The sequence below is a fragment of the Fukomys damarensis genome, unplaced genomic scaffold, assembly GCF_012274545.1.
Source record: "Fukomys damarensis isolate Sample0158 unplaced genomic scaffold, DMR_v1.0_HiC HiC_scaffold_16, whole genome shotgun sequence".
In the NCBI taxonomy this organism is placed as follows: domain Eukaryota; kingdom Metazoa; phylum Chordata; class Mammalia; order Rodentia; family Bathyergidae; genus Fukomys; species Fukomys damarensis.
In genome coordinates this window covers 52,368,016-52,394,926 of record NW_022900928.1, presented here as the reverse complement: position 1 = coordinate 52,394,926, position 26,911 = coordinate 52,368,016, and the positions used below count along the sequence as shown (strand labels likewise).

The following is a 26,911-nucleotide window of genomic DNA, read 5'->3' as shown; positions in this document are numbered from 1 at the left end:
GTTACTAGCATTTCCAAAAGATAAAGAATAATTAATGTCGGGTGTGGTGGCACACGCCTATAATCCCAGCACTCAGGAGGCTGGGGCAGGAGGATATCACTGTGAGTTCAAAACCAGCCTGGGCTACACAGTGAGTTCCAGAGCAGTCTGAATTACATAGTGAGACCCTGTCTCAAAAAGACAAAAAAAAAACAGAAAAAGAAAGAAAATAAGATATCATAATATACTTTCTGAGCTATTTATAAGAAAATTATAATGTGAAAAGATAAGCATAAATTATTACCTTTGGTTTTATACAATACAATGAATGGGAAATAAGGTCACATATTATAAACTCATACTTTACAAAAAATTTCATATTTTTATAAAAATAAGATCATATTTATTCGACTAAGTTCTGTATTTTTGTAAAAATTTAGCATAACACTCTAAATAGTATGATTAAATTTAACATACTTTCAACTTTTAAAGTATTTCAAGCTAAAAACCAATTATTTATTTTTAACATTTCCTACCATTGTAAAGTCTAGTATTTTTTTCAAAAGAAATTAAAAATATATATTGAAAAAATGTCTGTCTGCCATGAGTGAGTAGACAAATTTCCACTAATAAAACCTATATCCAAAGGACAAGTTCTTCACTAAGTACAATTTTATTTGAAATTTGAATGAAAGAACCACATCAAATGATATGTATTGGTGGAAAAGAAAGTAGTTAAAAAACACTAAGTATTATTTAATATGAAATAATGGATTTATAAAATAATTCACCAATAAAAATATTAACCAGTATTGAAGATAAAGTTTTCCTTAATTCTGTTCTCTGCTATATACCCTCAAGAACCTACACAAATATTTGGCATATAGTAAGAATGCAAAAAGTATTTATTGAAAGAAGAGCCTCTCTTCAGAAAAAAAAAGTTTTAGGTATCCCTACTTGAAAATGAAATTTTGTCTCCTAATTTAACTAAAAGAAAAATTTGTTCATGGACTGGGGATTTAGCTCAGTGGCATGGTGCCTGCCTTGCAAGCACAAAGTCCTGAGTTCAATCCCTGGTACTGCAAAAAAAAAAAAAAAAAATTTGTTCTTTTCCAGAAACGCTTTAAAAATCATATTCGTATTATACCAAATGCAATAACCAAGAACAAGAATTTAGATGAAATTTGTTCAACAAACATATTTTTGAAATAAAGTAAAAAGGCAGATAAACAATATTCTCAACACATGACAAAGGCTTAAATTCTTAATGTATAACGACATTTTTAGGAAGGAGGACAATAGCTCTTTTCAAACAGGAAGGGATTAAAAAGTGGAGGGGCGAAGGGAAGAGAGGAAAAAGGAATTAAAAAGGAATATGTGATATGCATGTGTACCAACTGCACACAAGAAATGTAAACCTGTACTGGAAGCACGTACTAATAAAAACTTTAAATATTAATAAAATAAGAGAAAAAGCATACAAAATCCAACAAAGAAAAAATGCAAACATCAAATAATAGTATATTTAGTTGTTTTACATGTAATATTTATAAGTGATCAAGATTTGCAAAAATAATAAAATTTTTTCAATTGCATAAAAGAACAATTACTAAAAGATAGTATCAGTTGTTAAGATGTAAATGGAAAAAGATGGTCATTGGGCCAGTTTAATACACCAGTAAGATATATTTCTGAAAGACAGCTTACAAATATGTATTTTCGTTCCAGCTATTATCCAAGTATAGAAATTAAAGAAAATAACTAGAGAAGCAAAACATGAGGGTAAAAAAGCATACATGTCTACAGCTATTTTAAAATATAACTCCAAAATTCTTTGACATTCCTTCCATCAAGTGGCAAAATCCATATCCTAATTCAACCAAATCTAGAAAGTAAGGTTTCTGACTATTTCAGTCAATGCAAAACAGCAGAAATGACACTGACCTAATTACTGGTTATTAAAATGATTCCATTTCTGCCTTATTCACTGGAATACACACTAGGTGCTCCAAGGTGTAATTGTGGGGGGGGGTACAGGTGATCAAACTTGGGACCTTGCACTTGCAAAGCAGCTTGCGGAGTCCCAGGTGTAATTTAAGAAGTCCGTCTACTCAGTGCTCAGAGGAAGCCAAACTTTCTGTAGAGGTATTGCAGTCAGCAGTCCTAGTGGTCAAATCCTTCCATCAAAGGCATTCAAAAAGCAGGTAAAACACCTATCCTTACCCTCGCCCATTTCATTAACATGTTTCAGCTGAGGTCACTGAATCAGAAACAGCAGAAAAGCCATCCCTGCTGTATCCTGAGCAAATTTCTCACATGAGTATAAGAAGCTCATTTTAATCTGTCAAGTCTGGTAGTAATATGATAGTACAGATAACCAAAATAATGTCCACGTAAGAGGTGCAGTTGGTATAGCTCAGCAATTCTTAAAAATAATGCATAGGTATGTATTCACTGACACTGAAGTAATATTTTTTTCAATTACAATATGACCTTTTGGTTAAAACAATTGTTTTCCTTTAGTAAATCCTTCTACCAATGAGGATATAACCCTTCTAAGGCAGTATATCCCATGTCCCCATTATTTAGAACAATACTATACAAGTATTATAGCCTCAAACAATGAGGTTATACCTCAAGTAATAAGATTATGGACATGATTTCTGACCTTTATGAATCGTTGGGGTTTTTAATTATCATATGTGACTTATTAATTTATTCTTAGAACATAAATTGCTTCCATCCAAAAATCTGCCACATTGGAACAGTCTGTTAAGAATGTAAGATGAAATGAAGGAACTACTTTATTCTACATAGAATTTAAAAATGTTACATATGGTCTTTTGAAGCATAATTTTTTAATTCATTAAGCTTATTGGTACATTTTAGGTATACAGTATAATGACATTCATCATTGGGAATTTGTACCTTTTCAGAAAATTATCATCATAATTACCTACTATAGTGATGTGTCTAAGTCAGCTTCAGGGTAACCAATAGCTTACCTGTTTGCTTTGCAGAGCTCGTTGGAAAAGCCGGAGAAATGAAGCCAAACTAAAACGGTACATGTTATTAATTTTAGACAGGTCAGAGATAATGAAGTACATCTTGCTGGCGTTCTCTGCCAGAGGAAGATAGGCATCCCGCTCCTATTCATGGAAGGAACAGGAAACACTTTAGTATATAATAGTGCTTTACTGCCACCTAGAGATCAATATGCACATTTCTAGCAAACAAATCGATAATAAATTGAAAAATTTGTAACTAAAAGGAAAAACATACTTATTTTTATGAATCCAAGGACAATATGTATCTTACTCTGTTCAGGATGCTATAACTAAATATACTAAACTGGATCTGCTTTTAAAAAAGAAATTCCTCCCAGTTCCGGAGGCTGAAAAATCAAAATGAAACTGACAGGTTTGGTGTCTAATGGTTCACAGAAACAACTGATTCTTGTGGTGTCCTTACATAGCAGAAAGGGAAAAGAAATTTCTTCAGCTGTCTTTTATAAAGATGCTAATTCCATTTAGGAAAGTTTCACACCAATTATCTCCCAAAGACCCTACCTCTTAATACTATCCCACTGTGGATCAAATTTCTACATATGATTAGTGGGGCAGGCATAAATATTCAGACCATAACAGTATATTTTAAATAATTTTCCACCTTTCATAGATAAATCTGGAAATAGTTCAGATTGGTCTTAATGAAGATCAAGGGTACACAGGAAAAGAGAGTAAGATAGATTATACCAATGATGGAGAATCTTTTAGAGACAAATACACAAATTGCAACCCAAAACCCATTTATTTATTTCAAAGTGCCAACACTACAATTAAACCTGAGAAATGAGGTTTTAGTTTAGAAAAAACAACTCGTACATTAACATCTTTTGTCTTAAAAGAAAAACACAGTAACATGTGTCCCATAGATTAACCAATACTGGAATATCATTAAGCAGTTAAGATCAGAAAATAGATGATACAATTTTACATTTAAAAATCAGTTTGGCTCCTTTCTTCCCATTTCTAAATGTCAGAAAGGAGCTAAAGGTGTAGGGAAGGTGGGATGGGTAGGGGAAGGGTAATAAGGGAAAAGAAAAAAAATGTGAGATAATGAAAAGATGGAAATAAAGTGTTTGTAGATGGGGAGGGGAGGAGGGGGTGAAGGGAGGGCAGGGGTAAGGGGAAAAAATGAGAATCAAGACTTGTCATGTAGAGGTACAAGATCCCAACAATGAATGTAACTGTACTGTATCCCTGAAATGTACCAATAAACTCAATTAAAGCTGAAAAAAAAATCAGTTTGGGTAATTCAAGAGGGCATTGAACTATGAGGCCATCCCAGAAGCAGAGAAAATTTCAAGTTTGAGACCACTGATGCCAATAAGAACACTTAACCAAAGGTAGAGAAGATATTTTACAATAATAAAGCATCAAGTAAGGAAAAAAAGAACTAGTAATTATAGTCTTTCATTTAAGTAAAGGCAAAGAATGAAACAAATAAGAATATTGTAGGATTGGACTGGGGATTTAGCTCAGTGGTTCCCGCGCCTGCCTCACAAGTGCAAGGACCCGAGTTCGATCCCTGGTACCGCCCGCCCCAAAAAAGAGAGAATATCGTAGAATTAAACGGCCTTTAGAGTCTAAATGGAATTCTAAGGAGGCTCTCCATGTTATTATGATCAAAGCACTGGGATTACTAATATGATATAAGTAAAATCATGCATGTGATTGACTGATGCTGTTAAATAAGAAAAGGCATAGAAAATTCAAAATTGTTTTAGCAGAAAATAACAATCATGATATATACAAAGTTTAGCCCTAATAAGGAGGGGTGAATGTATTGGAATCAGACCATAAATTCAATTTTATCCCAGCTTCAACAGAGCTCTTCCCCAAGTGAAGAAATTAAAAAGTGATAAATGTACAATTTCAACAGAGATTGAAAAGGCTAGGGAAAAGATTGGGGAAGGTATTGAGGGGAACAAAAATGAATTAAAGAATATCAGTGAGAGATAAGTCAAGCTAAAGGAAATTCAGAGTAACATTAATTTCCCTGGTTGTCTAAATTTTTCCAACAAAGGTTAGTAGAGTACATGAGAAAAAAAGATATATAATACTTCAAAACATCAAAAGAATAAAGTAAAAAAGACTTAAGATCATTTGCAAGAAAATAATTCAGATCATCACATTAGTGGGATCCAGTATGACCAGGAAAGCAAAATGATTTTAATGCAAATGATGGTTCATAACCTTATTAGTATTTTCAATGTGCCTTAAAAATATTCCAAAAATGGTATTATAGTTTCCATCTGGAATGTTCCCCGAAGGGCTATGTGTTAAGGACCCAGTCCTCAACTAATTGAAGGTGGTGCAACCTTCATGAAAGTTAAGAAAGGTGACCTATCCAGGGATCTAGCTCAGTGGTGCTGCTGCCTGACCCGGTAAAAAAAAAAAAAAACGGTGACCAAGTGAGAGATCTTCTGTCACAGGGAGACAGGGAGAGTGCCTTCAAAGAAGACAGTGGTATCATGGTCTGTCTGGCTGTTTGTCACACACATACACCATGAAGAAAACGGCTTCACCATGCCCTCAGGCAATGATGTACTGCCTTGCCATAGGTCCAAAATCAAATGGGTCAACTCACCATGTACCTAAACATCCAAAATTGTGAGCCAAAGTAAATCTTTCTTCTTTTTAAGTCAATTTATCTCAGGTATCTGTAAATACAAGCCTGACTAGAACAGATGACAGAGGTTCTCTAACACTAATTTTCAAAATGTTCATTCCCAATTTCAGTTAAAAAAAGAAAAACTGTAGTGCTAACCAAGATAATACCGTGCTAAGAAATCATTAAAACCTACGAAAGTATACTGACCAGAACAGTCTTTCTATAAGAATCAGATCTGAGGCTCTTGTGTCTTTAAATGGCCACTGCCGCTGCCACCTCCTGCCTCTTCTGTCTCTTGCTCACTCCTCCACCTCCTCTTCCCCCCACCCCCTTGGTACAGGGGATCAAAATTGGGTCCTTGAGCTTGCAAGGCAGGTGGCAGAACCTCTGATCTAAATCCCCAGCCTGTTTTTTTTTTTAAATATATAATCTTTCCTCTAAGACCTGATTGTATTTTCTACATATTGCCAAAAATGTTTAGGAAAATCTAATTTTAAAATTGCAAAGAAGGAAATAATTACTTGATCAAGAGAAATCTGCAGATTGTAGGATTCTTTAAGTGAGTTTTGAATAAGTGCACTGCTTGCTTTTGTCTGATTCAGAGATTCAATCAAATCCTTATTTTCCAAAATATTGCCTTGAGATGTGGCAAGTGCCTGCAACAAAGATTTATAAAATATAACCATTAATAAACATTAAAATGAGCAATTAAAGGAAGTCCATTTCAATGAGCATTCATCTGATGTTTGTGGAAACTTAGATTATTTTAAAAGACATTTTTGGCCTTTTTATATCAAATGATACAATACATAGCAAAGAAATTATTAATTAAAAATTGTATCAATCACTTCTCGGCCTTTTGGCTAAGATCAAGTGTAAAAATTGTATCACTGTTAATACCTTGTATTCAAAAAGTTATTTTGTTATTTCTGTTTAAATTTTACTTTAGGATGTTACCATGCCTTTGGGAAAAATATTCTGAAAGTACTGAAGATATTTTTTAAATACACTGATATTTATATTATTTTACATTTATTAAAGAAAGCTAATGTGAAAAAATATATTGCATAGCTTAATTTTACCTCTAAAAGAGATTCCTCAAGCTTGGCTAATTGTATTTTCTTATCTTCTTCCTGTTGTAATAATTTTGTTTTCTGTTTCTCTAAATCAGGTTTCTCATGCTGAATGGTTAAAGCCAAAAGCTTAAAAAAATTTAAAAAAAGGTAATTCTACCAATAAGGCTTAGAATAAAACACAACAAAAACTTCATTAGAATAGGCCCTGTACTTGAGCAAATACTACAAGTCTTATAACACTGTTACCTCATTTTTTCTAATTAGACATGAGACACTTTCACAATTATATCTGACAAGAGAGATGAAAGTTAAACTTACCAATAAAATGTTTAATATTATAGATCTATAAGACATTATGTTATTTATTATGCCAATATACAATATTTACTTAATTAGATTAAATATTTAAAAATTATAGAACAAATATAATCTATTGATCATTATTCATGTTCAAAACAAAAACACATATTACTTAAAATATGTCATCAAAACCAAAATAAGGTATCACTTCAACTAGAAAGGTTACAATTCAAAAGACAAATAATAAGAAAGGGCAAAGATGTAAAGAGAGCAAAAGACTTTTACATTGTTGCTGGGAAAGTAAAATAGTGCAGCCACTTTCAAAAGTTTCTCTAAAATTGTTAAACATACAGTTATTAGCAATTCCACTAAGAAGCCATTAAATTGTATATTTTGAACCATTAAACTATGTGGTATTTGAATTCTATCTTGTAATGCTGTTAAACTGCCAAGCATGTGGCACACACCTGTAATCCCAGTACTCAGGAGGCTGAGTCAGGAGAATTGCAAGTCTTTGGCCAGCCTGGGATACGTAGGGAGTTCAAGGCCAGCCTGAACTACATAGTGAGACACTATCTTGGAATAAGCAAAAAGCAAAAATTAAAAATAAATAAAATAAAATTGCTAAGCTGTTAAAAAATGCTCAAATTGTTGACTTTGAAAATCAAAATAGAAAATGACACTGATATAAAATATATAATTCAAATCTGCTCTATAAGCATCTTCCTTTATTCTGACTAAAGTAAGACCTACATTGCTCCTTTTAGCAGCTATTGTGGAGACCTTTTAGAAAATAGAAGTAATTTTACTAAGTTTCAAATGACTGTTAAACTGTTTTATTTACAAAGAACATCATCAAGTTAATTAAAAGATGATGTTTATAAAAATATACTCGGTGAATCTGAGTCCTAGGGAATAGTAAGAAAACAATAGTTTGAGGCATAGTTTTAAAAATTACATTAAAATAAAAATTGCAGCAAATTTACATGTTATATAAATCAAAAAAATCTATTGTGAGAATGGCTACAAAAATAATACTAAGGGCCAGCGATTTAGCTCAGCAGTTCGGTGGCCTGCCTTGCAAGCACAAGGACCCGAGTTCAATCCCCAGTACCAAAAAAAGAAAAAAAAATAATAATAATAATGAAAATAATAATGATACTAAAATAAAAGTCAATTGACATATCTTTCAAGAGGAAAAAATGAGCAGAGATGTGCATGCAAAAGTCGGAAAATGAAAAAAATCACTTTGAAATTCATGCAATAATTTTAAACTATAATAAGCCATATGTAGACAAATTGAATCGAATCAAAGATCTTCAACTTTCCTCAATCAACTGCAGTCAATCAACTGCAATTTTTACAAACTTCTTTTCATAATTAAAAAAAAATAAAGCAGCAGGGCCAGGGATTTAGCTCAGTAGTTCTACCACCTGCCTCACAAGCACAAGGTCCCAAGTTTGATCCCTGGTACCAAAACATAAATAAATAAAACTCTGGACCTTGCACTTGTGAGACAGGCAGCAGAATCACTGAGCTAAACCCCTGGCCCCAGCAGCTCTTAATCTTTATGAATAATCTATCTCTTGAATTCTAGCGTAGCTGACAGAAATGACTAAAAATTATAGTTGTATTAGAAAGGAGCAACAATGTGTGATTCCATTATACAAATTTAATACAAATGATAAAACAAGCCTGAATGGGTATTTTTAAAACTCCCGAACTTAAATAGCGATCAGTTTAACAAAATGTTTAATAAATATACAAAACTAAAACAGATATACCTGCCCTCGTAATCCACTTCTTGTTGTAGTAAAATTAACCTCAGTAACAATGGAAGCTGCATCTGATGGAATAAATGGATTTGGGTTTCTTGTTGATAAGAAAAGGCGGAATTCTTCATTGTAGTCAATAATTTTGTCACCTATCTGTACCACGTAACGTGGCCCTATTAAAAAAACACACACACAATTAGCCTGAATCATTTTTATTTTGTTACATGACACTTAAAAACAAAAGGAGATATTTCACAGCTCATTACAGATAAACTTCCGTCTTCAGAGCCACCAAATACAAAGAAAAGCAACATACAAATATTCTCTTGGTCTGTAAGCAGGAGCATATTTGAAATTTGTAAACAGCTTCTTATCAGCTCAAAAAACATGGATTTGAATGGCAGCTCCTATAGGAGGTAGCTTTGGAAGTAAGCTAAGTACTTGTAAATCAATCCTTGCTTTTGGTTCCTACATTTTTCAGGCATACAGCACTGAAGATACCTATAAAATCTCACAGATTATCAAAGCCAATCCAATGCTACAGCCATCTACCAAATACAAGTAAAATTTCTAGCAATCTATAGCACTGGGTATTGTGTTCAATTAGCAGACTTAAAGGAGTGCCATTGGCTATAAAGTATACCACTCTGAGACCAACTGAAATATGCCTGTACAGAGATTCATGGGTCAGAGCTACTAAACTAGCTTAAGGTGTCTCACACCAGCACTACTGACAATTTCTGTTGGAAAAAATATTTTTTTGTCAAGAGATACCACATTATTTTAAGATGTTCCTAGCATAGACCCAAAAACATCTCTAGGCATTGCTAAATATCCCCAGAGGGGATAGAGAAGCTCTGGTCTATCAATCTTCAGGCCAGTGGGCTAATGAGAGCCAATCAGACTAACAAAGACATACCCATATGGAGAACTACCTAGTAGAAACAGATACAATTAATCACCAATGTAAACTTTTTTTAAAACAAACATAACCTTTACAGACACCAATTCCTCAAAATGAATATAATATTATATATTGCAACACATACCAATAAGAAGGTAGAAAAATGTTGAATAGAAAAAACAAAACAAAAAATAATAGGTACTCTGGAAACTCCAGTATTTACCTTGAGCAACTAGATCTCTTCTCAACAATGGGTAAAGTACAGGTTCTACACCATCCATCTCTTGTATAATAAGAGTTTTCCCAAAACGTACTGCCAACTCAAGAGCTGTCATAAAGTTACTATCCTATGAGAACAAAAAAGAATACATATTAATTCCTCTATGACCTTAGTATTTTCAAAGATCCTTAAAGATGTTAATGATATTAATAGGAATAACCTAAATATTTAAAAACTGTAATATACACATTAATAATTCAAATTATATTTATGACTTTTTCTAGTTGTATTTGGTGATAAATTAATTGAAAAAATAATCTTAAAAATGTCATAATTTAAATAGATGTATAAAAACAAGAATTTATAACATTTTTTACTGTGGCAAAAAAGAAGTCCAAATTAAGACCTACTCTCTACACCAATTTTTAAGTGTACGTTACAGTATTATTAAATACAATACTGGGGACCATGTATCTCTAAAACTTCTTCATGTTGCACATGGAGAACCTCTATATCCATTGAATAGCAACTCTTTATTTCTCCAATAATTTTTTTTATTTTTCACTATTATTCAAATTGTAATAAAATAAAATATCAAATTCTATCTGCAATAAATTACCAGATATTAATAGTGTCTAATTTGCTTATGTTCCAAATCAAACACTGAAGGAAAAATGGAGGGAAAAAGTCAAGACAATAAATTCTATTACACTATTGTTGGTATGACAGACTTGATAAATTCTACAACCAGTCAAAAATATTGAGGCTTTCTGGCTAGTGACATTATTTTTAAATATTACTCCAGGCCTCCAAGTAAGGTTTTTAAAAATGAGATTCAAGTGCAGTTATAACTATATAACATATAAGTCAACAATGGACTGCATATACAAGAATGGTCCAACAATACTGTAACAAGGCTACGAAATTTCTGATTATTGAAATTATATCTGTAATATTATAGCACAACATATTACTCCTATGTAATGATGGTATAAACAAAACTACTAAACTTTTCTGATTTTCCAATCTAAGTTAGTAACTCTTACTTCTATACTACCCTAGATTTACATAATTTATCTTAACACTTTAAATAGTGTACTTAGTTACCTTTCTAACCTAATAGTGTCATATTCTTAAGAGCAGAAGCTGTGACTACTTTACTCATTATTAAATTCCCAGGGGTTAGACCAGTATCTAACATCAAATAAATGTTCTTATCCCTTTTTTTAATAGTTATAAAACTGAACCTAGGAGTTCCATTTCCTTCTCCAGATCTCACACCAGGTAAACTACAGGACTCAGTCCAGAACCTATGCTTTCTAAATACAGATCTAGAGTTATTTGTAGTATATACTACTATCTTAGTTGGAATCTAAATTATAAGCACACATACCTGTTGATTAATAACTTCCAAACGTGAATCTTTCAAATGAGTCTTTAGCCATTCTGTAGCTTGGGAAGAAGGATCTATAAGAAATGGGCATACTCGACTCTAGTTCAAAAAAAAGGTGGGGGGACAGTTTTTTTATTTAAATATAAATAAATTTATAAAAATTATTTTTTAAAATGCTAAATGAAAGTTTCTCTGGCTCTGGAGGAAACAAATGCTCAGTTTAAATAGGAACCAGGAGCCACACTGATAAATTTTCAATATGACTAGTAACTAATGCTAACTAATTAAATTTAACCACTGTAAAATGAGTATAGTCTTTTTACTGTACAACACAGAAAATGTATTAACAATTCACAAAACAAGAGCTCAAGAGCTCTGTTCCCATACTAATGACATTTGCACCATTCTTTTTGGCTTTTGAAGTACACAAGTTAATTTCCTAACTGTATATATATTCTGGATGAATAAACCATGAAGGCCTTGTAAAAGATACCAGCTTATCATAAAAATACTGATGAAATAATTATCAACGTAGCTATTTATATTTTAAGACATTAATTATTCTAAGGCACTACATTATCTATTTTTACAAAAGGAATGTTCGAAAAAAGAAATTATACAGGTTATAGGTTAAGATGTAATAATCAACTGGAAACTAAATTCACTATAGAAAGTCCTACACTAATTAAACTCTAAAGCAGCTGGGTGTGGTGGCACATGCCTATAATCCCAGCACTCGGGAGGCTGAGGGAGGAGGATCACTGTGAGTGTGAGACCACCAGCCTGGGCTACATAGTGAGTTCCACGTCAATCTCAACTACATAGTGAGACCCTGTCTCAAAAAACCAAAAAAAATTAAAAAACAAACAAACTCTAAGGCAAATAGGAAGTTAGAAACCAGAGAAAATGTTTTATATTCATGACATTTAGCAGATGGAAGTTAAGTATTTTTGTATAAAATACAAATTACATAAGTGATAAATTTATAAGTTATATAATCATCACTACTTAGCAAATTAGATTTAAATAATGACTGTCCTAATCTTTCCTAAATTTTCATATTTATTTGAAAAATATATTATAATTATGTGCTACAGGGATAAGAGCATATGTGAAAGACAAAGTAAAATGAAAATTTAGAATTAGTGTATATCTAATAAGTACACAATCATCTGTGCTATTGAAAAATAGTTCTTTATCACCAAAATTGTTTAGATACGCTAGCACACGGTAATGAGATGAATAGTTTAAAAACAGCTTCCTTATAGTTTTAAAATTCTCTACAGACAATTAACTTATTTTTGCTGGCACCCAATGTAGGCTATTCCTACCACACCGCCCCTTATGTACATTATTGTATGACCCTTACCCAGCAACTGTGTCTAGAGGTTTCACCCACTGCTCCATCAAATAAATGTACAATTGCTACCAAAATTGTGTGGTTTAGTATACATCTTAAGTGTTACATGAATTTTCAGTGAAATTTTATGCTAGTATTCAACAGTAAACATTACACAGTTGTACTAGATTTTGCCTGTCAGAGTAATTATTTAAAAATTTTGAAGTTCTTACCCATGATTTCAAAGCAATGATCTGATGCAGTTAAAAAAAAAAAGAAAGAAAAAGATGGTAATGCTTCAGAATCTTATTTTTAACAAAGTAAATGCACTTAACAAATTAAAGGGTAGTTACCAGTTATGTTCATCTGATTTACACAATTCCAGAGTTTAGACAAAATTTCAAAGGTACATTTTATTATCATGTTCCATGAGTAAATGTGGTTAAATTTTTACATTTAACAAATTAAAATTCAAAATTATTGAACTTTCATTTGTGCATTCATTGACTCATTCATTCATGAATGTATTCATTCATTCATTTACCATATGTTAAATAACTACAGCAACACAAAACAAGGGTTTAGAAATTACTAAAATATATTTCTTTACCCTCAAAGATTTCACATCTAATAAAGAAGCAAAAATGAAAATCCCATTATCACGAAGTGCACAAAATTCTACAGAAAGATGACGGGTGAAATTAGGGTAGGCCACTAGAAAACAATTCAAGTCAAACTAAGCCAAAAAGATTAAAAGATTAGCTAGACAAGAAAGTAAAAGGGTATTTCAGGCAAAACCAACACCACGATGGAAAGAGACATAAAAAAGCTTGGAATATTTAGAAAACTTCCACTAGTTTGGCAGAACTGCATCAAAAACATGTAGGCAAAAATGATACATTTAAATGGTGAAGTAATCTGAAATCTGATTATGAAGAATATTTATGCCATGTATAAGGATAATGAAATTTTTGTTTTTGCTTTTGCTTTTGGTACCGGGGATCGAACTTGGGACCTTGTACTTGTGAGGCAGGCTGTCAAACTAAATCCCACTGAGCTAAATCCCCGGCCCTGGACAATGAAATTTTTATACTGTAGATATTGAGAAGTTAGTGAAATATATTAATTAAGGTAATATCATGATCAGATTAATGATTTAGGAAGATCATTCCAACAGTAAAGGAAGTGATCCTGGTAGCAGGTATAATGTATTTATCAAGCTACAAAATAATGATGGCAGAAATGAAGCCATCAGCATTAGACACAGTTAAAGCAGATAGATTTTTCGAGACAGGTGAGAAAAACATTTAACAAGTCTGGATGAATAATAATTAACCAAATAAAAAACTAAAGAGAACGATTTAAAGATATGTAACTTGCACTACTAAGCCAAGATTATGATAGCTCCAGTAGAAATGAAAGAGAAACAGGTAAGAGGGAGTAGGAGAAGAAATGAGGAAGTTTTACAGAGGAAAACTTCCTTGCCTGGCTTATGGGTCCCACTCAATGTACTTTGGACGTGGTTATCAATCACCTACCACCATATACAAAAGATAAGCAGGTGACCAATACTAACTAAACAGAATACCTCTGGCAGACTGACATATATGCCGGGGGGTAAGGGAGTGATACATCTTTAATCTCAAAATATAAACTCTTACAATTGTAAATATGAGTCATCAATATCAATAGCCACTGTTAATGATGGGTAGAGAGAACCTATTTCAGAATGAATCCATCTGTTAAGAAGGGGCAAGAGATGGCTGGGGATTTAGCTCAGTGTTTCTGCCACCTGCCTCGAAAGTGCAAGGTTCTGAGTTTGATCCCCAGTACTAAAACAAAACAAAACAAAAAAAAACAAGAAGGGGCAAGAGATATTCTGGTGACATTGCTTGAATTCTGAAGTTAGTGTTGACCTCGTGGATACCTCAATTATTTCAAAGCATGAATGCCTTTTTTTTTTTTAACTTTGGTTTGTTCATTCGTTTTTTGTTATTGCTTAAATGTGATATAATGGCCAAGGAAAGACTCCTGACAAATGAAACATGAATTTAGTTGAAGTCAGATGATGGATGAGCTTGCGATGTCTAGATAAAAACATCTAACAATTAGTTGGGATTACAGGTCAGGTACTCAATAGAAGTCTAAACCTAGAAATATTAAACAGTACCTATTCCAATTTTCTCCTTCATGATGAGAAGAGACAGAATAGTTCTGAAAGAGCTAATTTTTTAAATGTTTAGGATACTATAACTTTATTTGTATTTTAATATGTGTAAAGGGGATAAAAGCAAAAACATTGTACAAATAAAACTAAAGCTGACCTCTTTATTTATTAAGGAGTTATATTAATAAGTTTAAACACACACGCATGAACAGACACATACTCCTATGAGATATAGTTTTAGAGCAAAAACTGGGGCTATCTAGCCTGTGTTTGAATCCTGACTCTATTATCTGACAGCTATGTAATTTTGGGTTTAACTCTTCTGTAAATCAATTTCCTTATCTATAAAAGGATAATAGATGCACCTACTAGATTGGGTTGATTTGTGAGTTAAGTGTTTAAATTCTTTGTCTATTTTATTTTTAAACAGGAATACAAGTACAACATATAAATTGATTATTACTATTATTACCTGGGAATTAAAGAATTTTTCCCTTTATAATTTACTTCTTAGACTAACAGCAAATTAATCCACATTTTCTTTAATATATACTCAGATATTTTAGTGGTTGAAAGAAAACCAATTTGACACTGAATTATTCATAAATAATAAAAAAATAGATACATATATTAATGTCTCCAATAGATATCTTCACAATAAAACTTTATATAAAGTCTGAAATTTAGACTACTTCTCTTTTCCTTGTCCTTTCTGGATACTTTTCACTCTTACCTTCCCCACAGTTTCTAACAGCTTTATATTCTCCATTATCCAGAGTTGCCCAATTAAAAAAAAAAATCATACAATTTATCAACCATAAAAAAAACACTTTGTAAAGTAAAAGGAAACTATCAATTGCATCCAGCAAAGTGTAAAGAAAGCATAGTCCAAGACAAGCACAATGTATAATCTCCATGAACAAGTTTTTCCCTGCTCCTCAGAGATACAGGTCATATATGCTTTTTGCTAATATAAATTTAATTCTCCTCAGAAGACAAAGTTTAGATAAAAATATGGCTGTTTCCTTACCCAGGCAATACATGCACTTTAACAGTTAACTCAACCTAAATATAATAATTTCAAGCATTTTTGAAGGAAAAATAAAGAAATACTTTTGAACACAAAAGGCTTTTCTTGGTGTAAATAATATCATCAAGTAATTCCAGGCCTCAAACGTGGGAAAGCTTTCACTGAGAGGGATAATCTCAGAAAATTTTAGTATACTTAATGAAGAAATTTTATGAAACTTGAAATCAAAAATACATTTTATTTATCATGTCAGCCATTTTCTCTCAGAGGAAACTTCTTAGAAGCTCTAAAGTATTTATTTAACAATTTAATTTCACATATACAGTGTGTTAATGAGTAGATGTTATCAACATGTGTTATCCAATCATACTCAATTACAATAACTTATTTTAAATTCAGCTGACCTTAGAATTAAGATAAAATGTTGACCATACTGGCAAATTCACTTCAACAAATTAACTAATTGCCCTAATAAATCTTTACAAATAATTTCTGTTGTGTCATGTAACATGTATATCAGTATCTAAAAGAACCATGGTAATATTAAATACAAAGTAGACTAAAATGTATTATTAACTTCAAAGGCAAGCTTCCATATTCATTATATAAGAAAACTCAGACCAAAATTATTTTCAATTAGTATCTGTAAAAAAATAAAAATTAATCTGATAAACACGTTTGCTACAGGCTTTTCTACAAGCTTACCCATAGCTTCTTATAGAAAAAAAGAATTATTAACTTAGTATTTTTTTAAATGTACAAAAAATTTCATTCTTGGATTACTGAAACAGGAAGAAAAGGTGATTATGAAACCCTGAGGAAAGGATAATAAACTTGATTAAAAAAAAGTAGACAGTTTCTAATAATACAATGAATTTATTTACATGAATATGTAGAGTTCCAGGTTTATGGTTCCAATTTAAAAAACAATGATAGAAACTGTTTAAAAAATAAACTGAAGGGGCTGGGGATGTAGCTGAGTGGTTCTGCCGCCTGCTTTGCAAGCGCAAGGACCTTAGTTTGATCCCCAGTACCAGAAAAAAAATCAAAACAAAAAAAAAACACTGAAGATCAGGCAAAATCAGATTAGCATAAGACAAAACTATTTATTTTGTTCTCAGCAACAAATTCTCTACTGGTAAAACATCAAAGAAATGAGCCAACATTTCGCTGACTAATGCATCTCATAAAACAAAATCAATTATCCAATAATACAGGGTCCGGCTGGGTGTGGTGGCGCACACCTGTAATCCCAGCACTCGGGGGGCTGAGGCAGGAGGATCGCTGTGAGTTCAAGACCAGCCTGGGCCACAAAATGAATTCCGGGACAGTCTCAACTACACAGTGAGACCCTATCTCAAAAAACAACAGCAAAAAAATAAAAACAATAATACAGGGTCCAAAACATGAATTTATGATTCAGTTTATGCTACCTAATGAAAAATATTAAATGTACATGCTTTTTTGAGGATATGCAGTTTCAGAATAATGAAATGATGTGTGGGCATGGAGAAGGGATACAAAGAGGAAAGACAATAGTGACATTATGATGCATAAGTACTGAGGTAGAAAAAATATAAGAAATTCACATTATCAAGGAGGAAATATTGTCTTTCAAGTCTTCTACCAGAAAGGAAAGTCAAATTAATTGTTAAAATAAAATTTTATTCAAAGCAATGATTTGTTTGTATACATGGCTTTGAATTTGGTTTTCACAATCACTACCAATAAGTCATATTTTTAACTTTATGAGACATACAGCCAGGCATGTGGTACCTACCATACATGAAAGATAAATATTCTAAAATATGCCTACAGTCATCTCCAACTTATAACTCAAAATTTATGTTCACTTTGTATATTTTTTCTTAGACAATATAAAGGCTAAGAAGTTATATATTGAAGGACACATATAGCCAAATGAGCTAGGTATATCTAAAATATTACAATTACTGTTCAAAGTTGAATTTCAAATATTTTGCAATCAAAAATACTACTTTAGTTAATATTTTTTATGTTAGCATAACATATTTTCATTAGCAAAATATTTTTACTTTTATGTAACTATGAAAAAAATAACTATGAAAGCCTAAGAATTTGAAGAACAAATTTCCTGCAGCAAGCTTCAAAAGAGAACCTTTCTGAGAAAATTAATTACCTGTAATATAACAAGAGCATTTTCTATGGAAAGGTCATCTGATGGAAGGCCTTCACTTTTCCAAATTAACTGCTCACTTTCAGTACAAAGAAATCTCCTCAGATCAAATTCTGAAAAGTTAAAAACATCAGTAATACCTTACTACAGGCATCTTACAGTTCATAAAACAGGGAATGAACTATTTTAAATATCTTCCTGAAGCAAAAGTCTTATAACAACCCCTAATTTGAAACCCATTCATCCACTTATAACACTCAAATTCAAGGGTAAAACTTAAAAATCAAGTTCAAAGAGGCAGAACTCAGTTAAACTTTATTTCTTCTGTGTCAATGTTTCACAAACAGTAATTCTGTGAAAATCAAAAAATTCACAAATTTTAGAATTAAATCTCATCATATTAAATTACTGTAAAATTACAATGTTTAGCTGCAGTACCAAAAAAAGTTGAGTGATCTGTTTCTTATAGTCATACAAGGTTCTTACTAACAAAACAATTTCCAAAATATTTGTGAAGCTTGGCAAATCTAAAGTAGTGATAGTATCTCTGTAACTTAGAAAATTCTCCCCATTTAAATAAAATAAAGTAACATTGGTCAAGGATGCATTTTTAGTATGCTGAAATTTCAAATTCACAAAAAACTAACTTTTAAGACCAGCTGACTTGATCCATGCTTCCAAACAAGTTTTCCTCAGGCACTCAGGAGCAGCAGAAAGATATGTAATAAAAGCAGCAGCTAGTTGAGCTCTTTTAGGAAGAGTTGCTAACTCCTCTGTTATCTCTGCAACCTGGAAATAGGGAGAGAGGTATAGTATATATGGATATATTCTACTGTGGAAAAATGATTTATAGAGTTTTGTCTATGAGAAAAAATATCTCATCCATTGGTTAAATAAACCCTTGTCTTGAAACAATGGCCAATACTGTAAAGGATCAAGACATTAGACTTTGATGTGCTATTTTTTACATGAAAAATTAATATATTTGCAGAAAAAAACATTTTGTCATTAACAATTGTTAATGATTATAGTGAATGTAAAGCTTTCATCTGGACCTCAACTGGATATTGTGCATTTGTATCACTTTGTAAAATAAAACTTAAACACAGTATATGAACAAAGGCATAAAACAAATGGAGATTTATTCATGAAAACTTTAGTGTTGGTAAAATGTAAGATTAAACAGAAAGGATGGTAATATAGGAGTGAAAAGAGAGAAGTAAAGTTGGATTAGAGGCAGACTGTCAAAGTGTTTCCACGCAATTCAAAGAATTTTCTGTTTTAACCTGGCTCAGGAGCCACTGACAGTATAAGCAGGTGTGGGAGCCCGCTGGCATTTGACATTGGAAAAGTAACTTCTTAATCTATGACTCTATCTGTTCGTTTATTTGGCTTTTCTGAGACAAGGGTCTCAGCTATGCAGATGAGAATGACCTGGAACTCACTGTGTAATCCAGACTGATTTTCATGCACCACTACACCCAGTTCAAGGACCTTGTTAAATTTGTTTGTTCTTTGACCTTGTGATGGGAGGAACTCAGATAGCCAAAGATCTGATCTTCTCTCCTAAGAGTCAGAAAATCCTGTGTTTGTATACAAATAGTTGCTTGGTGCTTCCTGTTGGGCTGCCTTTAAAAGGAGCTGTTTCTGTGAAATAAAGCAGACCTCTTGTCTCCACACTATTGAGTGTGCTGTCCTTTCTCAATCCTCACTCAGCGGGACCGCCACAGTGGGCAGTGAGTAAAGCTGTCAGCTGGGTTCTTAATTCAGCTGACTGACGGATGGACTTATTAAAGGGTCAGATGAGAGGAAGACAAGTCAGGGAAATCCAGATGAGAAAAGGAAAAGATCAACATCAAAAATGGAAGACAAATGTGAAGAACATTTGCAAATGGGTATAGCAAAATAGAAAGTCTGAGAAAACATTCATGTTTTCAGTTCTTGAAAATACAGAGGAAATATCAGTGAATTCTGAATAAAGGAGACTTGGAATGAGAAAAAGAATGTAAGTTCAGACATGTTGGGTTTGTGTTCCTGAGAAACAACTAAATATAAACATCTAAAGTGTAATTGGAAATTTTAAACTTCAGTCTTGACATATAGCACTGGTTAATGGTATAGGTGATATTAAGACTGGATCAGATAAGCCCCACTCTGTTTCCAAGAAAGGAGCTAAATAAGGGAATATTGAAGATAATCAACATTACCCGGTTAGCAGATAAAAAGCATCAGGTGAAGGAAGAAATGTGACTTAAAAAGAAAAGGTGGAGGGAGGAGACAAGAGTAACAAAGTTGAAATAACAGAATATTTCAAGAAGAAATAAGTGGACAATAGTTTTGAATCCTTAAATTACTATCATGGTAAAGGTAAATTAAAAAAAAAATCTAAAGAGTAGCAAATTTCCATTAGATCATCTTCATCCCCATCTGTTCCCTCAATAACATAGGTAACTAAAAGGGAAATGAATCGTTTGCTGTCCTAAAATCTATCCATATAAAGATACACTGCTTAAAGTTCTATTCACTTGCTGACCACTTGTATCTAGAGCAACTGTCCAGAAACAGCTGCAAGTTAATAGATATTTGTCTCCTTTTTCAAAGAGACAAATACATTACATCATAAGGTTTCATTATAGGAAGCCTCTTTATGACTTCAAACAAACCTGTGTATTCCATCTTTTGTGTTCTCGGTCAAGCTGATTAATTAAGACTTCTGCAGCTTTGATTGTTTCCTGTGCTTTGCTGACTTCAGCTTCAAGTTTGGCAGCTTCTGAAGTCCTGCTCTGAAATCTATGACAACATTAATATTTAATAAAAAATAAAATAAATTTCAGACATAATGAAATAATCATTGAGTAGTTAAGTATACTTTTATAGCTGAGTTCAATTAATGTTAATACTAACATCTGTGTATAAAATATCATTTATTAAAGAGAAATATACCAACACATAAAGTATATCACTATCTATCTCAAAAATGAACAAGGCCCCCTTACCCTACTACATTTGTATAAATGTTTCAATATACCAAAGCTCTGTTTTAAGACTGAATCATTCTATTTTTCTACTTTCATTTTTTTACTCTAGTCCTGCTCTATATGTGTACATCAACATCTAAAAATTGATATATTATCTCCTTTATCTTCTGTTTCTGGATGTTTCAAGAACTAGAATATCTTCCAACTGCTCTCATCCATATTTGCCCCACAGCCAAATCCTGTCAAACATACACCCACCAAAAAATACAAATAAAATTTCAAAACTCGATATCCAGTCCATTATAATCACTCCTATATGGCACATGTGCCAAGCTTCTATCTCTATATTTAAATTATTTTCCTTGAAAATATTTATACAATTTTGTTACTATATTGTATTGAATATGATGGTAATATTCTACATGATTAGTTATTCAACAAATATGTAAGTGCCTCTAATATGCCCATGATTGTACCATCTCAATTCTTATAACAAAAGATCAAAATGAATTTTATATTTTTCATATTACAGATATGGAAAATTAGACTAGAGATTTTTGCACAAGATCTCACCTATCATTAGTACAGGAGCTAAAATTCACATACAGGCATTAAATTTCACACACTTTACAGTGTATTTCATTACCACTCTGTCTTTTTCTTTCCTATCCTAGACCTAAGATTCTACAACTGAGAGATATCCAATATGGTAGCCTAGTTACATGTAGCTATTTAAATTAAGAATAAATAAAATAAATTCCTCAGTCATACTTCAAAAATTAGAAGTACTCAGTAGCCATTTATAACTGCTTTCTACCTAAAGGACAGCAGGGATTATATAATAATTCCATCATTTCACCAAATTCTACTGGATGGTACTGCTCTTCAGAACCAGAAAGTTACATTATTACTCTACAAAAATTCATACTTCTTTTGTGCATGATTATAAAATAAATACTTGTAAACTTAAATCAACTCTGAGATTACAACTCATTTTAAAATGGCAAAAATCTTAATTTTTGTCAAATTACAATCAAAATTGATAGAACATGCTCATTTTTCAATTCCCTTCTCTCTGCTGGAAGAAAACAAGACTGCCACTCAAAACCTAGAGCCAATTAAACCGTTTTTATGATTGAGTTTACTGGTATTTTTTAGGTATACAATACAGTTATATTCATCACTGTTATCTTGTTATCTTGTACATGACAGATCTTGATTCTCATTTCTCCCCATACCCTCCCATCAACTCCTCCACCCTCCCCTATTAGAATCATCATAAGTAACAGTACAGTAACACAGCATTATTCTTTCTTGATAATGACATGTAATGGAAAATGCCACTCTGTTATACTTAAAAGTTTATTCCAAAGGATTTTGTAAAATCCGCTCAAAATATTGATCATACAGTGTTGTTAACAAGAGGAACTTTATGCAATTAGACAAATCTAGAATTTAATGCTGGACTAGTCATTTATTAGCTGCTCCACGTCAGAGAAAATGCCTATCTTAAAATTTCTAATATACAAGACAGAAAAATACATCTGGCACAGAAAGTGACCAGTAAATAGAGATGAAATATGGGTGCCAGACAATAATGGATCAATAAATATTTGAGAATTAGCTGAATATTAAATATTACCTGTGAGCAAATATTTATATTTATCTGATAATACCTAGAGGAAAATGATGTGATTTCTTTCATATATTTCTAACATAAAAATTGTTCAGGAATATTAAAAATACTAGAGTTATAGGGTTAGGGTTTTGGTTTCTTTTGGTTTGCTTTATCCCTATAAATATTTCTCTATAGATGAAAACAAGTGTGTGTGTGTGTGTATGTGTGTGTGTGTGTGTGTGTGTGGGTATACTTAAATGTATATATGTAAATATGTGTATGTACTTATAGATTAATTTTATGGAGAAAAAAGATACACACAAATACACACATACATACATGAATGAAAGAGAAAAAGAGAGAACTGTTTCCTGAAATTGAGGATTAAAAAATCATAGTGCATGTCTGGTAAATTTCTTTCTTGATGCATTAAATCTTCTCTCTTCCATAACATAAAGGAAATACATAACCTCAAAGAAAATCTGCAGCTTTAAGAAATATCTCATAAAACTGAAACAAATCATAACATATACTACATTTAATCACATATTCTTCAGCTTTCCAACTTTGTAATTTGAAAGGTAATGTCCCTACATTAACAATAATTCCCCTACCAATATATTTATCCTATACTAAATAGTAATCACAAAGACCCAAAGGTATATGAAAGACCTTAATAGTAATAATCTTCACAAATTATTTTTGAACTTTAGTATTTGCAAAACAAAAATTTTCAATATAAGCAGAAAAAATAACTTAAAGGTATAGAAATTTTTCAACATCACAATATACTCTTGGGAAGGTAACAGAATAGGCAGCAATAGCATCATCTAATACAAAAGGAGTCTAAAATGTTAAAGTCAAAATAAAAATAAAATAGAATGTCAAATGTAAACTCTCCCATCATTAATTCATTACATTCAATTCCTCTTGCTCAATTTTTTCACTAATCCTTCGGAATATATGTAGCAGTAGTCTATAGCTAAAGAAAAAAGGCTTTTAATCTTACTAAAAATTTCAGATATATAAAGTAGTACTCATATCATTCTATATGCTCCCAAACTTTAGAATAATATATCACAAAAAGTAAAACAGTAATTACAGCTAAGATTTTAAAAAATGATCAGTTGGGGTATATGTTTCAAATATCCAAATTATATTTCCAATTTAACTTACTTCTCTTTAAGTTCAGAAACCTTTTGACCAACAGAATTAAGAAGCTCTTCAAGTTTCCTTTTTCTGTCTTCTGTTTTCTTCAAATTCCTAAGATATAACAGTATTATAAAAGTCATTCTACTTTAAAAAAAATATAATCTTGCAGAAAATACATGACAATGAAAACTGTAAGTAGTAGTTCAACACTATAACAGTTCTTCAAATTTCAAGTATCAGTGCTAAAAGTGTAAGTGCATCCTTTGACCTAACCATGACACTTCTAGGAACAGTTTTAAAAATTTGTGCATGCAGATTTCTGGATAAAAATGACAGATATACTCACTTATACTCTTTCCTTTCCAGAAACTCTATTAAAATAAATCAAGTAAATGAAATATATAACAAGAACAAAAGAGAAAGGTATAACAAAATAAAAATTTCAATAAAATTCTGAAAAATAATAACTGACATATCAACACAAAAAGCCAAAAGCTGCATCCCTGAAAGAAGAGGTACTAAAGAATTCCAAATGTTCAGAAAACATAAACAAGTATCACTGAAAGTAACAATAAAGTCAAACACTGAGATCTGTTTAATAGTTGATATTACAAAATGTTTTATTTCAAGCACCCTTTCCCACTGTAAGCAGACTTTCCTCTTGGGTCAACCCAGGATGCACTGAGTGCAGCTTACTTCCTATCCAATTCTGTCCACTTCTATGCACATCCTACACAGAAGATATGAGGATTTTTTTAAAAAGCAAAATGAATGACTTCCCTTTGCAAAAACAAAATCCCCAAATATGGATGAGTTTCTATCAAATGACCAGGCCATACTTGGCCAAATACATTGTATTTAAACAGGCAAGGAACCTGAAACTCAAACTGAGAGCTTCTAGTTGGATTTCCAATATTTTATAATTAATTCCTACCAGCCAAAAAGCAGAATGTCAAGAAAGCTTGCTAAGTGTAAAGAAAACAAAGCAAGCAAAAATAGACAGAAATACATAAGGAATTATTAAAGCCAGGAGCAAAAATGTATTGGTTAAATTCTATAATATCCTGAGAGAAAGGAAAAAGATATTTCCCAAGGAGGAGCCCAGGAACTGAGCCACATGGGCTCCTGAAGCAATGCAGCTGACACCCACCCCCCTGCCTCTGGCCACTGAGCCTAACAGATACTTGGATACCACAGAGGTGCAGGGGATCATAAAGGACATTGTTCTGAGCTCCAGAAAAGAGAGCAGTAGTGAACAACAGAAAGAGTGCTTCTCTGAGGTTCCTTGATGAAAAACTGAAGCACACAGGAAAAGTGAAGAAAATATCTACAATAAAGCTAGTTGGTAAGTTGGAGGGATCACCATCTCCCACCAAAGCCTGGACTATTTTCAGGGGACTATCTGCAGTACAACCTTGCAGAGTTCAACCCAGCAGGAGGTCAGGGAGCTCAACTTGGGCCTTGCAGCCAGCTATCATTCCTAATATCAGAGGACTGTTGCTGGCTTGCTGACACTAACTGACTTAGATCTGCACACTGCTGTCCACATTGTCTACTGCGACAGCATAGACACACCCTGAAGGAGGCAGTTTATTTTTATTTTTTATTTTCAAAACATTTTTCTCTTATTTTTAATTTATATTTTTAAAAATTTTCTTCTCTATTCAAATTTATTTTTTTCCTTTTGTTCTTTTCTTTCTCTGTCCTTCACACTCTTGCTTTCTCTCTCCCACTTTGGTTCATCTCTCTCCCATTTTGTTCTTGTTCCCGTCATAATTCAGATTTTTCTTTTTCCTTTCTTCTCTTTTTCCTTCTCTCAAATGTCATTAGTTTTGAAGGAAAATTAATAGTTTCTAGCTGCTCTAGTACTGTTAGGTGGTTCTGTTCTTTGTTCTTTCATTTTATCTTTTCCTCTTAGCATCAACAGTTTCCCAGAGTTTGTGTGATCTTCCTGTGACTTCTGGCCTTACTTCTAACCTCTTCCTATCCTTCAATCTAACTATCCCTCCTTCCCCAACTCCTTGTAAGTTCCAATCTCAATATTCACTATAAACAAATTTTGGGCTGGTCCTTGATTTTGATTTAATTCTCACACTTAAAGGTGATAGGTTAATAATGACCACAAATTATCATTTTCTAAGCTGTGCTTGATGCTACATTATTGCTGATTGTATCACTTGGGCTAAGCTGTTGTGACTGATCTAATCAGTCGTCCTTCCTAGTATACTAAAAATGAGATTGCCTAAGAGTATTAGAGACTCAAAAGCTAAACATCAGCTATATCTGGAAGACATCTCTGAGAAGCAATCAATTCCATAAGGATTCTAAATGCAAGGAAGAAAGATTCTTACAATAAGCAACATTAAAGTATCAACCCAGGAATTAAACCAAAAAAGTACCAACAACAAAAATAGAAATGAGAAGACACACAAGCAAGGAAAAAAAACACAGACTTCCAGCTCACCAAAGGCAAATTCTGTAAGGAACAAGGTGGAAAAATCTGATAATCAACACCTGGACACCCTGAACTGATAGCACAGTAAGTAACAAAACAGATGAATGAGGGTCTAGAAAAATTTAAAACAAAAATAACTGCAAATAACTACAGAGATGATGAGCAGAGTGAAAGACATGATTAGAGACTCTAGAAGAGAAACAGATAAAAAAATAGATGAGATCAGGACCATGATGGAAGCCATGAATGCCCAGCATAGGAAAGAAATGGAAACCACGAATGCCCAACACAGGAAAGAAATGGAATGCATGAAACAGATTCAAACCAATAACCTGGAGATTAAAAACTCTATTGAAAGTATTCACAGCAGAACGAGCCAGTATGAAGACAAAACATCAGATATAGAAGACAGGATATCAGTCAATGACCGTGAAAAGAGATCTACTAAAAATAGTAAGGAAAAAAAAATAGTAAGGGACCATGAGAAATCAATCCAACAGCTCCTAGATGATGGAAAGAAGAATAATATAAGAATGATAGGAGTCCATGAAAAAGCAGGAAAAATTACAAATTAAATTTTAAAAACTGTTCACAGAATTAATGACAGAAAGGTTCCCAAACAGAGCACTTACAAATAAGTGACATACAAATAAGTGAAGCATATAGGACTCCAAATAGCCATGATCAAAAAACT

The 26,911-nt window shown here is 32.4% G+C and overlaps 1 protein-coding gene across 1 annotated transcript in view; it reads right to left on the bottom strand.

Moving 5' to 3' along the window:
- The window catches only part of Dync2h1 (dynein cytoplasmic 2 heavy chain 1), a 318,483-nt gene that overhangs the window by 174,459 nt on the left and 117,113 nt on the right, over positions 1-26,911 (bottom strand). Inside the window, exons 60-70 of the mRNA XM_033764303.1 lie at positions 23,787-23,873; positions 20,678-20,804; positions 18,662-18,803; positions 18,018-18,127; positions 12,896-12,916; positions 11,324-11,422; positions 9,934-10,057; positions 8,816-8,979; positions 6,738-6,857; positions 6,177-6,311; positions 2,985-3,128 (exon numbers count right to left, since the gene is read on the bottom strand). Of these exons, the coding sequence (XP_033620194.1) occupies positions 2,985-3,128; positions 6,177-6,311; positions 6,738-6,857; positions 8,816-8,979; positions 9,934-10,057; positions 11,324-11,422; positions 12,896-12,916; positions 18,018-18,127; positions 18,662-18,803; positions 20,678-20,804; positions 23,787-23,873 (1,273 nt within the window). The remainder of the gene's footprint in view (positions 1-2,984; positions 3,129-6,176; positions 6,312-6,737; positions 6,858-8,815; positions 8,980-9,933; positions 10,058-11,323; positions 11,423-12,895; positions 12,917-18,017; positions 18,128-18,661; positions 18,804-20,677; positions 20,805-23,786; positions 23,874-26,911) is intronic.